The sequence below is a fragment of the Syngnathus scovelli genome, chromosome 12 (genome assembly GCF_024217435.2).
Source record: "Syngnathus scovelli strain Florida chromosome 12, RoL_Ssco_1.2, whole genome shotgun sequence".
Classification (NCBI taxonomy): Eukaryota; Metazoa; Chordata; class Actinopteri; order Syngnathiformes; family Syngnathidae; genus Syngnathus; species Syngnathus scovelli.
In genome coordinates, this window is record NC_090858.1 from 11052556 (window position 1) to 11066323 (window position 13768).

The 13768-nt window shown below is 44.5% G+C and overlaps 1 protein-coding gene across 1 annotated transcript in view; it reads left to right on the plus strand.

The window, feature by feature from the left end:
• LOC125978703 (protein bicaudal C homolog 1-A-like) overlaps positions 1 to 13768 on the plus strand; it is a 31599-nt gene that overhangs the window by 867 nt on the left and 16964 nt on the right. The window contains exons 2-3 of the mRNA XM_049736288.2: positions 7761 to 7807; positions 13341 to 13410. Coding sequence (XP_049592245.1) covers positions 7761 to 7807; positions 13341 to 13410 — 117 coding nt within the window. The remainder of the gene's footprint in view (positions 1 to 7760; positions 7808 to 13340; positions 13411 to 13768) is intronic.

A 13768-nucleotide genomic window follows, 5' to 3' on the forward strand; every position in this document is an offset into this window, starting at 1 on the left:
ATCAATATATCAACATTGAACAGATCATGTTTATCAAAAGTTTTTCATGACTACAAGACTTTCAATTCACTTTTTTTAGGGTCGGTCTGAAAAAGTGTCACGTGTGATTGTGGTATAGGATGTGTTAGAAGTGTTGTTTTTTGGGTCTCTGACATTTGTTAATTGTCAAGCTGTTCAATATTTGCGATGGCAGGCAATGGGCATGAACTAATTGAAAATCAGTTTTCCTCCACTGTATCACGTTTCATCATTCACACCTCAGCTATATTACATTTTCTTGAGTAATCTTTCTAAAATAATTTTTCCAGTTTCCTTGCTGTAATACCCTCACATGTGGGAAAGGAGAGCTGTGCGATGATGTGTTTTGAGGGCTGGGAGAACGATAAGACAGACAATGAGCACTCTGCTGTCAGCCACCGCTTGCACCCCGACACTCACACAATTACTTGTGGATGTCGCATGCGACTCTACCAGGCCCCGCCTCTTAAAGGCACAGTCTGTCATACTAAGTTTAAGTGTGTGACTTTTTTATGCTCAAGCAATATTGCAGCCTTTCCCTGTAAACTGGGTGCTTAAGTGGATGTTTATCTCTGCACACATGTCGTTCCCCCGCGTCTGGCGCTGTTGCGCTTGCTCAAGTACATTCCTCAAAGCTCCATGTCATCTCAAACTGTTCCAGGAAAACAACTTAGCTCCAGAGCAGCCCAACATCCAAAGTGTCCCGGACATACCATGCGCCACGTCACGCTGTGCGTGTGTGTGCGTGTGATGTTTTTGTGTGGCGTGTAAACGGAGCAAGTTGATTGGACGTTCCCTGTTTGTTGGCTGGCCAGCGGCCTCTGTGTCACTCTGGCTGTGACGGAGCATAGAATGCGCGTTCCTCTGTCCGCCGCTCGCCTCTGATTTATTAGTTGAGCTCTGCGCGCTGCATGATGTGAACCACAAAGGCTCTTTGACCCTTGACCTCATCCCGCCTCCAGGAATAACACTGGATTGATGCTAGTGTCCGACTGCATGATGGCAAATGTGAGCTGGGCCACACGGGAGGGCCCGAAATGAGTTTGTGTCCGTGTGGTGTCCACTCGCCCTGCCAACAAAGCTGCATCCCAATTGTGGCCTGCAAAACAACACATCCTGCCGAGGATCGAAGACCAAAGTGTATTTTTAGTAGATAGTGCGGCCTTTAATCATATTTTACCAGCATACCATAATACAAGTGGCTACTGAAAATGGATTGACTTTTTTTTCCTTTTTTTTTTTTTTTTTTAAAAATCAAAATGGAACAGAATGAAAGTCTGCAATTATATTAGACATTAGTAGAAGGTGTCGTTTGGAAATGACGCTGCACGGCCATGTCTTCGAGTTTCGGAAAATCAAAACGAGCGTTCAGAGATGATTAGCTGGCGTGACTTCTTAGTGACTCGGAAAGCCCGCGGTTGGCTCTTTTTTTGGCCCACTTTCTCCAGGAGAAAATGGAAACTATGAATCCAGTAATTCCAGCGCCGTCTTTGGACCTGGGAGACCGAAACGGTAAATAGTTTTTTTTTGTTTTTTTTGGCGAAACAGTGAAAACAGAATCTCACACTGGTAGCCATCGGCGTTTACTGTTGTCTTCTTGGCAGCGCCGACTAGAACTCCCAAGTTGTAACAGCTTGGGGAGCTTGACAGCGGCGTGAAAGCCTGAAAGATAGCTTTATGTGGACAAGAAAACCCTGTGTGGTCACCTTTCTGCCTTTTTTTAATCTTCTAAGAGACAAGACGACACCGCGGTGACTGGGAAAGCATTAACATTTACTCCTGGACCGGTTCTCCACTTTGTATTTGGATTCAGGTCTTCTCTCTCCCGTCGTATTGATGCAGGGCTCCGATGTTCCATTCAGACAGTGGTGACATCATCGCAATTCGTACTTATAAGTCGGTAGTAAAGCTGCAGTCATAATGATGGTAGAAAGTTGTAATCATGTGACCATCTACGTATAAGTTTGCTGTGTCAATGAGTTCACTGTTGGCTTAGCCCTCAGCCGGCGTCACAATTTCTTCTGTGGTCCCTTTGCACCAAAATGAGTCTTCATCCTGGTCTTCTTCCCTGGTGCCGAGTAGGATGTTGGACAGGAAGTGCGTGTGTGTGTGTTGAGGGGGGAATGCGCTGCGGCCGTGGTCCGCCTTGCCTTTCTACTTGTTTCCTCCTGAAGGTTCAAACAGTGCTCTGTTGTCCTCACGTTTCATAGTAGATGCGAGAACAACTTGGTTGCTATGACGACCCTTATTTTCACTCACGTTGTGTTAATAAAGAGTCGAGCATCTTTTTCCACAATTGGGCGAGCCCAGCATAGCTGCGTGAGGCCGCGCCTCCTCGTAACATTACTCCAACGGGCGCCGCTGTCCAAACAAATCGGCTCCCCGGACAGGTCGCTTTACATTTCCTTCGACAACTTTGCAATAAAAGCAAACACAGCTGTCACTGGTGAAAGGCCTTTTAATGTGAAAGTGGCAGAAGCAGGAAATGACTTTGTTGGAGTTTCACTAACTTCATCTGTTAATTTTTTCAATTTCCTCTTGCAAATGTTGCCTCTGGCTCCCGGCCAGGATTGATTTAATGCTTAAGTTAAGGGTTCAGGCCTTGAAATGACTGTGAACACAATCGTTTATGTGCTATTGGCAACCCAAAAAAATACTTGCTATTTCTCTTTTCAGTAATGTTGAAAGTGAAGAAGATTGACAAAAAACATGAAATCGACAAACATGATTTGCCTTCAAGGGCCATATTAAATCCCGCTGCCGGCCAGATCTGGCCCCCAGGCCTCAAGTTTGACACCTTTGCCATTGCATAGTCTTGACGATTCTCCTTCATAAATGAGTAGGCTTTTCAAGTCCACTTCCAGTAATGAATCTCATTACTATGCGTTTCCGTTTTGGCACTTAATTTAATGTCGGTAAAACGCAGCCGAACCGCAATCCGTCCAATTTCTTAAGCGCTTGTCCAAATTAGGGTTGCGGTTGAGTCGGAGCCTATTCCAGCTAACTTTGCGGGGTGCACCCTGGACCGGTCGCCAGTCTTTTGTAGTACCCAGCGTGTAACTCAAGTCCATTTCACAGCAGGGCTCTCTCCACCTTTTCCTTCCTTTCTCGCACCTTTTGGTCCCCACAATTCAACAATTCTATTCAAGCTATATTGCAGCCATGATGAAGCTCTCAGCAGCTGGAATATAATTGAGCTCTGCTTGGTGGAAAAACCTGTAATTCATTACTTAAAAAAGAAATCGAGTGAGGGGGGGGGGGGGGGGGGGGGGGGAATGAAGCCCAGAGAGTCTTATTTCAGCTCCCTGACCCATTTCTGTGCTGGCGGAGCTGTAAATGAATATCTGTTATTCCACGGCACTCCAACATCTTTTTCTTCTGCCCTTGTCAGAGTGCAGATTTACATTCTGTCTGGTTTGCGGTTGCAATTTTAGAAATGTTTCTCCGGGGTTTTGGGGGTGGGGAGCAGAGGTGGGCGGTGGGCACCCCTTACATGCGTGCCACTCGGCGCTTTAAGAACTTTTTGTGTTTGCCTTCTAGAGAAGCTCTGGTTTTGGTTTGGTGTTCTCGCTCTGATCACCCAGCACTGACTTACCCGATTACAGAGATATATATTTTTTAAATTCTTCTGGATCTATTTCTGTGCAGAAAACTGAAATATGATTTGCTTGAACTTGACAGAAATTTCCTTTTCAACATCTGATTAGACATATTTGACCGTATCAGTAGATAGGGTTGAGCGATGAGATCAGCCAAGTAGACTTGAGAAGAAAACTGCGGAGGTGCTTCCAACATGATAAACGTCGATTTCCCAACAATGTCATGTTTACACAGCAACAGTCTTCGAGCGAGGCTTGACTCCCTTTGCTCGGCAGGGGACCCGATACTGGGCTGCAGATACCAGGCACCAGGAATGCGTTGGCTTGTGTAATCGCTTGGCATCGTTTTTGAGCGATGATGCGGGAGGAGGCGAGAAGAGAAATCAGCTTGATATCTGGACGTCTCTCGCCGATTCTTGCTCATGTGGTTCAGTTGATGTAGGGGTCACTATCTGACTTTTCTAATGAGTTCAAAAGCTGGTCCAACCAATTCTGGATTCGTTGGTGCTTTTTCTTGACGGTAGCAAAGCATCTTCCACTTAATTGTTGTGACCAATTTAACTTGCCTTGGCGTGTTAAAGCTTCTCCGGCTAACTTAGCTTAGCATAGCTTGCGCTAGCAACACATTGCAACTGTGACGCGTTCTTTTGGAGTGTGGATATTTTTAGCTACGCTTCTCATCAAAGCTGTACTCGTACCCGAGTACAATAATCCACCAGGAAAGAACATCCAAGTTCTGGATGGAGTTAGAAGGTGCCGTCAGCTTGATTGTTGCGCGTGGATCGTAGCCAAAACTGTAGAAATCAACACTGTTTACATTCCGCCCGTGTCACAACAGCGGAATCTCCCGGAATTTGTCTCGGTCCGTGAAATAATGGAGAACAGATTGGGCTATCATCTGTCAGCATTTAGGCCTTTGTGCTTTGCATCTCGTCGCTTCTTTATGTGTCGTGATAGATGGATTTACTGGATACGTACGTTCCCTAATTGCTATGGCTGCCGCAAAACGACAAGACGACTTAGGACGTAAACTCGATTTCTTGTCAACGCTCAAATGCTCAGAATTCCCAAACAATCGGCTTCAGACTGTCTGGGAAGAATCTTACTCTTGAGTCTGAGACTTTGAGCACATTCTTGAGCTGATGTCAAAGAATGTATCTTGCTGCATGACCCAATGCTTTATGACAGTTGAAGGGCGTGGCTCTGAGGCACCACAACCACTTTGTTGACTTAATGGCCACATGAAGGAGAGCATTAAGGTCTTTAAAACGGTACCATCTGACAGGCCATAAAAACATTTTTGTCATAGTTTTTGATCTCCCAAGGGTCGTTGCTGGACAGAGACGAGTGTCGTCCATGTCCTCGTGTAACCTGAGCTGCAAAGGAACAGCGCTCTATTTTAAAGTGATAACAGAAGTAACGATCCCTCTGGCAAAATGCTGAAAATAAACTCCAACAAAAGATGTGCTCTGCAGCTCTCCTTAAGCCGTCAGTCAATGCGTCTCCGCAAAGGCCTGTAATTTAGGCTGGCGGGCTAAAGAGTCGTACTCGCTGCTGTTTAAGTCAAGAGATAGCAACGTTGCAAATGCAGTCACCAAAGCAATCTTTTACGGCCTGACATCAATTGTTGATACTGTGCAGATTGGTCATGAGAGAAATTGGTCATCAGTATTTTCATCTTGGTTCATCTGTTGTCAAACCATCGACAAAGTTGTTACAGAAAATATTGTCGGGGCCTGAACAAACGAGCAAAGATAGTTTGTTCCTATAACCATCATTGTTCCAAAGCCTTGCGGTGATCAATTAAGGAAAACTCCCAAGTTGTGTTTCTCTCTATTAATCAAATTACAAGCCTCTAATCATTTTTTCAGTGTGACGCAAGGGAAATATTCCCTTTCTGAAGTGAAGCATGTCAGCGGTCCCAGGTTCAGAGTATGTGTTGTAAACGCTGCCCCCTTGGGGTCATTGTCACAATAAGCGCCCCAGAAGGTGTCGTAATTTTCCCGGCTCAGGTCTGGCTTCTCCCACGGCTGGTTTGCGTGCCACACATCTGTCGACAGGATGTTTCCCTTTCAGCGTGTTTGAGGTTGTTGCCCATGTTTTCTCTAAAGTTCTTGTCAGTCTGCAGCCTCGCCGCCATCTCTGTGATCTATCCGTCTACGAAATATACTTGATGTCCACTCCTATGTCAGTCTGAGGTTCATCCAGAGCCAGCTGCTTAATTTTAAACACATGATTTGATTATTCGTTTTAGAGAAGCAGACGAAGTCTGGAATGAAAGACTTACACAAGCTTTAGCGATTGGCAGTCCATTTTATTTGTTGGTAAGGTCTCACAAGATAGATGCTGATAGTGGGTTGCAGTTTCATTGTTATCAGAAAACTTCTGTTTAAGCGTCTGTTCAGGCAGCAGCCAACAGTTTTTTTTCTTCTTTAGCAATGATCCAGTAAATATCCAGACACCATCTGTTATTAGCGCATTATGCGACTGAGAATTAGCTTGGCTTGAATCAACTGTGAAATGTAGCTACAGCAAAACGGTCTCTGCGTGATCATAAAGTACGTTGTTGTTGACTGGGCAGCTTGCGAAAGTGTATCGTTTCCTCGATGATGTCTGCTCCCAGTGGCAATAAAGCTGATTTTTGAAAGGAGCCTTCTCACATTCTGCAGATGCATTGAAAATATCAGCGTTAATAAGGGGATGTCTGGACAGTTTTTTTATTATTTTTTTATACAGCTACCCACATTGAGATCCACAGATGCTCCTGACCCAGATTCTGACAGATGGCAACAGATCCATCTCAGTCAACGTTGGTTAAGAGACGTCATTAAAACTTCCTGTTCAAATGATAGCGAAACATGAGAATTCTCCTCTGAGGAGAGTATGTATTTTAAATCAGCAGAGCTGCCACAATCTGGAAGACTTGCAGATGTGTTGGAGGGACGACAAGCCTCGTTCGCTTTGGTGTTGGGTCCTCGGTCTCCATCCAGCGCCGCTCGCTCTTCCAATTGCAGTAGACGTGTCAAAGCGGCACTTCATCAAAATCAAACTGCCGTGTCATATTTTACGACTGATTAAAAGCACGTAATTCTACTTGTTGCATCAGCTGTGCCTCAAACTGAAATCGTAAGAAGTAGTAGTTTGATGTTGGATAAATGTTGGTTGTTTTAAAGATGCGCTCCAACAAGGTTTGGAGCGCAGTTTTCTGTTTTCAGTCAGTTGGAGGGTTCTAAATGTTTCATTCCGGTCATGTCCTCATGGTGAGCGCAAATATGTCATAACGTTGGGGAATTTTTGAGTTCTCTCTGCTAGCTTGCAAACTAACTATCTGCTAGTTTAACCGTCACAACTCTCATGCTAATAGCACATTAATTCAAGTAAAAGTGAAACTAAAACATGATGGTAAACTTTTTTTTGTCCACTACATTTTAATTGCAAATTCAAATGCATTACACTTCAGTTATTCTATGATAAGTTTTCTCTAAAGTCATGCTAAAGTAATTTTCGCCAACTAGGTAACTAACTGACAGGATTGCATATGTTGTCATTTCCTCTACATTTACAAATCGTGGCATTGTGGTACCTCATCACATACTGACCTCACCTCTTATTTTACAAAAAGGTTACGTGGTTCACGTTTATTAGCAACCAGCTGCAGTTCAACTCACAGGACCGGCCGAGGGAATTCCTCCATATTCTATTTCGTGCTTGGAAAAAGACTTTCGAACGCCCAGCTCTTGTAAATTTTTATTTTTTGTTTGCACTGGGACCCTTCTTATGTGGTTTATGTTCTTTCCTAACCTTCACTTTCCAAGGTATTCCCAGAATTGTGCCTAGGAATCTGACAAAAAGAGCAAATGACCCGAACATCATATTCATTACACCAGTCTTGGCTTCTGAGGACTCTAAAACCAACGCTTGCCCTCTATCCTTCAATTTGTCACAGGGGATTGTTTTCCAATCTTTTGGCTTACAGAGAATGACTTTAATAGCGTTCCTGTAAATGAGCGCTACCAAAAACTAGCCAAACATAACACGAGCAAGAAGGTGAGATCAACCATAAATACTGCCATGTGAAGACAATCTTGAGGACGGAGGTCGTGCCTTACATGATTTTATTTATCCTTCTCTGTCCCATTCTAGCCGCCTCAGAGGGGAGAGTCAACGGCGGTGAGGATTTCTTTCAGAAGGTGAGTGTTGAAAGTTGTCCACACTTACTTGTTTGCTTTCTTATCTTTGGGTTTTGTTGTTGCCCGCTGGCAAGTGGAGGGGGGGGGTACAAATGTCAGGTGTTCTTGTTCCTGAATGCAAGTCCAAACAAAACATAAAACGATGGGACTGACGCTGACGTTGAATCGCGGCGGGCCGCCGCACTCTGATGCTAGTAACGCAGCTGACACAACATCGGGCCTTTTTCCTCACTTATGTAACGGAACACAAAGTACACGTTTGTGTCGTAAACACGTGCGGCAGTTTTCAACGTCAAGGCAGCTCTGCCTCATTGACTTCATCAGTGATTTAGGTAATGTTCTGAAACGTCGGGTATGTGAATATTTTTAGTCAGCAACTCCCTTATCGTTGTTCGACTCATAGAATCTTATCAGTTCACAATGACCATTGATTTAGTGCAGGCGTTCTCAAAGTTTTTACACGAAGAACCACAAACAAAAATGTTATCCTCTAAACACCATCATAAGAGTTTGAGTTTCCAGTATTGAGGCATCTTTTTAAAGTTGGACAAACCTTTGGGAGCTGCCGTGAGCGTCAACAAATTATACCAGACCTCAAAAGATTAACTTTGGCCTTGGGTTTTGCCTTTTCATTGGATTTTTGTGGTTAATTTTTGTAACTGTAACACTGCAGTTGTTGAATTGGAACCTTGACTTGACAGAGAAGTAATCTCTGAAAATTTGAGAAACATTGGTGGAGAATTCCTTGGACTAACTAGAACTGGTTTGGACATGGACAACTGAGGCCAAACCTGAAATTTCCTGGGAGGAAAAATAGACAGCTTAATCCTGTCATGTTTATTGAGTTTTGCCAAAAATTGAGCAATTTTGTTAGCAAAAAAGGCTGTCGGAAGCGCATGAATATTTTGACAATAGATTTCAGTGTCTTAGCAGTCGTGTCTGTTTTAAGTATTTGGTATTCGACTTAATGATACAGAGTGGAGAAGGCAATTTAACACTTCCTGGCGCACATTTCTCAAGGCAAGTAATGCAAAACAGGCGCGTAGCGCGTCCTCTCAATGGAATTTTTACCACTACTCTACATTGTAGGAATGTCTCCACCTCTTCGAAGTTGAAATATCATAAAGCCATTTGGAGAACATTGGCCTGGAGGTGTGTCAACTTTGCCCCTCAAGGTCTCAGCATAGTAGTCAGGGCTCAAGGTTAAATCATCACTTTGAAATTAGTGTGAGGCTGTTTCACTTGGAAGACCGCAAAAGACCATGTTTTCATTCAAGTACAGTCTTCCATTTGTGTGTAATTGCCCCTCAGATAGCGTGAGCCGTGTCCGTGTCCCGCTCAAGGCTGGAAAATAAACACGGCTTTGGAATGCGTGATGCTATTGTTGAGAGTAAATGAATGAAGTGCGTGTGCGCGCGATACCTTGACACTGATGAAAAATGGAAATTGTTGGGTTTGATCACTTCCTGCTGGGCCAGCACGTCTATGTTAGGCTCAGCTAATGACATGCTAGCTAGCAACCACTCCTTTTGTTAAAGGTTTCCGAAAAAGTCAGAGGTAGAAACTGGGGAAAGCTGCTCACACAAAAAAAAAAAAATCCACCCCCGCACTTAGTCCCCAGGCCCAGTTGCTCGCTCTTACTCACCGTCTACTGGACTTCCTTTGAGCAGGCCGAAAACCTCATGATGTCAACGCAAAACCAACAAGATGACGAGCAAAGACGCAGCCTAGTTGCCCTACTAAAGCGTTGAAGTGTCTTACTAGCTTGAAGTCCATGTGCTAGCATATTAGTTGGAGACAACTGTGTGCCCTTTGTACAACTCTTGTGACTTAAAAACTAAAAGTGAAAATAGATAAATAAAAAAATGCCGATAGCTGATTTTTAGCGCTTCACTTGTTGCGCTAATAGCGCACAGATGTCAGCTAATGCACGGTTTCATTCTACAAGTTCTGTGAATTGTCTTGCTAGTGGGGAAAAAGAGTGTGGTAGTACTCGAACCTTAAGGCAGATATCAAGGTTATGGAATTAATGGCCGAACTGCAGGAAAGGTGGGATAATGCTTCAGCAGCAAAATCAAACAAAGCCCTCGCAGCTACAAGTCTTTACATGAGAGTCGTAGCGTCTCAGAAGTGTGTGAAATCATGGCACACGCCGATATAGCGAAAAAGCTGAGCGGCTAGAAGCCAATAACTACTACAGTATGTTGAGCGCAGGGCTCGGAGGGGATTTGAAGTGAGCCTTGGCCACTTTGGCCCTGAACCCCTTTCCACTTCTCCGTCCCGACACTTGCGGTTCTGTAAATAAGGCCAGGCGCGATGCTGAAGTGCCAAATCTCAAGCAAGTTGTACGTGTTCCTTTCAGCGGGCAGAAATACAGCGTGAGCACACCGGACACAACATTAGGTACCCATTTGCTCACTTCAGTCAGGCATTCCAGTTCCTGTGAAAGACTTGGGCAAATCCTTGTGTGTGTGTGATGTCAAAGCACTTGGTTAGCCCGGTTATGGCATTTTTCTCTGCATGTTAGCATCAAGCTAACGGACTTTTGTAAGGAAAAGTTATGTGTTTTGGTTAAACACTCACTGGGTAATTCACTTTGCTACTGTGACAAAGTTGAGGCGCCAATGTTTAGATACTTTTTGCTATATTCTATATGGCAATGGGCTGCTGTGAGGTTGCATGTCCTTTTCTTACTGAACAACATTTAGTTTGTCACAAGAAAGAAAAAGATGATACCGCTGTTGAATTGGCAGTGGGGGCAGTGCGTGAGCCAAAGGAACGACGACAATGTCAGAAAAGTTTTGAATCCAAAACCTCAACTGGATCATTTCTGGTGATGCCGCCTCAACGTCTGTACACCCTCGACAGCCCCTTGTGTCCCGCTGCCACACACACACACACACGCACGCGCACGTACACACTCACGCACATTCACACACACGCACATTCCAGCTGAAACAACAGCTGCACCATCGCAGGAAACATGCCTCTGCCATTGATTGCTGCAGCGCTGTCCTACGTGCACAATCACGTGCGTCCGACACATGTGCTGCCTTCCTGTCCGGAACTTTTTATTTTTCATTTTGCTCGCACAGCAGCTGGAAACCTCTAAGAGCCAATCATCATGTCAAGGCTGTGCAATGGAACCGATCGGCGGCGCCGGCGTTTTCTATTTATTCATACCGCAAAGGGGCGTCGGCAGAGAAAGGTGAAGCGCTAAAGGTAAACGAACGGCTGTATCGGGAGAGTCGTCCGCCGACCCTTTCATCAAAAATAAACGGCGTCCACCCATTAAAGCCGTGTGTGGTCATGTCAGAAATCAGTCCCATCTGCAAGCCACCGCCAAGAACAGCAGCGCCCGACAGGAAATGTCTCTCGCGCTCTCGGAACAAGGAACCTTTTGAAAGACAAACCCAGTGAAGCATAGCTCAGGAAGCTGCAAAACTTCATCTGCGCCGTCTCCACCTTTGAAATGCACTTTCTCTTGTTCTCCTTAATTCATTCCGGCTGACGTTTGACAAGAGTAAGGGTACCCATGTGTCCACCCTTGATTGGTCGCCAATCAATCCTAAGGCACATCAAATAATTCACACGTTGACTGGTTCTTAAAATGAAACCTCAAAACAACATAAAGCACCTGCAAGTAGCGGATTCCAAAATGTATTGCGTGTTCTTACTAATTAGGGTTGTCTTATAAAGTGAGTCTATTTCTTCTAGTTTTAAATGACACGCTTTACGACACATGCCATCTGTCATCGTTCCAGAGCGCAGGCGAAAAGAACGATGTGCAAAGCAAATGCGAGAACATTCCAGCGCATGGCCGCTGGCTTCATTTCATGATGAAAAGCTTTATTTAGCTACAGAGGTATTTATTTATTATCCTGCTTGACATGCAGCAGACAACAGTGATGTTGGAGATTAGTGGGCCGGGCCTCGGGCCAGAGTGGAAATCAACCGCTGTTTTTTTTTTTTGTTTTCGGACCCAAATGTTACGAATTGCCGACCTTAACTCATTCACTGCCCGGCCCAGTTAAAAATGAGAACTTTGACTTCTATAGCCGTCAATGGCAGGGAATGAGTTAATATCCGCACTGATTATGCATCACGCTATTATTGCGTCATTTGTTGCCGCCGGGAGACTTTGCCGCAGGACATTAACAAGCAAATGTTTGTTTCAACTATTTTACTTTGGAATCAGTGGGACAGCCAATTAGAATTAGACGGGGGGAGGGTGGGGGAGTCAAATTGACTCAAATCTGGCTGCAGCGTCAGCCTCACATTTCACAAGAATTGCTGATTACTTTCTATTTTTACTTTTGTTGCTATTGGATGACAACTATTGTAACGTCCGCAGATGTGCAGCTTGATCCAATCGCTTCAAAAGAGGAAATAATGCCACATGCTTTATATTGAAACCCCCCCCCCAAAAAAAATCATCTGTTGTGCAAATGAGGATTTCAAAGCAAAGCAGAAAGTTTGTTGTGAATTATTTTTGTCATCGCTCTCCGAGCGAGTGGCGTGTTCTGTTCGCCGTCTACTCCACTGACGCCACTCGCAGCTGACCATCGAAGTCGCGCCGGGGAAGGACAAGCTGTCAGGATTTGTTAGATGCGACGCCTCCCAGACCGGGCGACTCCCTCAAGAGCTGTCATTGAAGCACTTCCCACTTTCATTTGGGCCCCCAAACGGCCCCAGCTTAAGGATAGCGGCTGTTTTACAATTTGACGAGAGAAATGCCAAAATATTTTAAAAGTTTTTCCAGTAATTTGTTCTACGAGCCAACACGAGTCCAAACACAATATCCTAATTAATAACAAATTAAGAAAATTAACCTACCCGTTGTCCATGCAGCTCTCGCAACTGACGTTTTTTCCTGCGCTGCCCCCTGCTGTTGACTAAAATGAACATCACGGTGCGCTCGAGCTCGCATTGCTAACTTGTTGAAAACTGGTGGCTGACTCTACTCAAATCTTATTCCACAAACTGAATAGTAATCGAAAGAATATTTTCGACTTGAGTTCCATTCCTGTAGCGTTGTTGCTAATATCGTCAACTAATCTTGACAGGGTGCACTTTTGAATGACAACACGCCGCTCGTTTCCTCTTGCTGCAGACCGCTGAGGAATATTAAGTACTTTGCAACGGTGCTCCGGTGTCAGACATGAGAGCGCTCGAGACAAATTCTTGCCTTTTTCACCCCAAAGGTGCCTGAAAGTATGAAAACAAAGATGGAGAGTATATCTTCTTATTTTCAACATTCGACTCTCCGCAACATTGTGGTGAGAAACTTTGGAGAGGTTTGTAGCCAGAAAGCCAAGCAAAGTGAGTTTACCCGTTGGAAATTTGTTTTCTTGGCGTGGGCGCATATGCTCCTGGTTACTACACCAGGTTGGCGTTTTTCGCACGTGGACAATCAAAATTTGGGGAATTTTCTTCTGCACTTATATCGGCCTATATATTTGAACTGGATTTGATAACAGCACGCTTAATTTTTCCTCTATGACCCAGTTTAGTCATGTTAATTGTGTTTCAGATTATGGACGATACACAAACACAGATCGCCTGGCCTTCCAAGCTGAAGATCGGAGCAAAGTCGAAAAAAGGTGAGAACCCCTTCACTTCTCATGTTGGATGCTCCCTGCCATACCAAATTTGTCCTCACAATGCCTGAACCCCTTAATTTTTCCGTCATCTAATTAGTCTGGATTGCGTTTTTGGACAGTATTGATAATCCGGATCCATTCGAGTTGTATGTAACCAAGTTCATTTATCACTTTTTCCAGTGCTTTGTTACGATTAAAACATGATGGCGCTCATTAGGAGCTCGTCCAGCAGGCGTGTCCATCGGTCAGGTTTGATGCCGAGTTGTAGCCACGCCCACTTTGTTGTCCACGGGAGAATTGCCCACGCGAGTCCTCAAGCCAGATGTGCAATCCTGTGGCATTATGTAACTTCCTCACT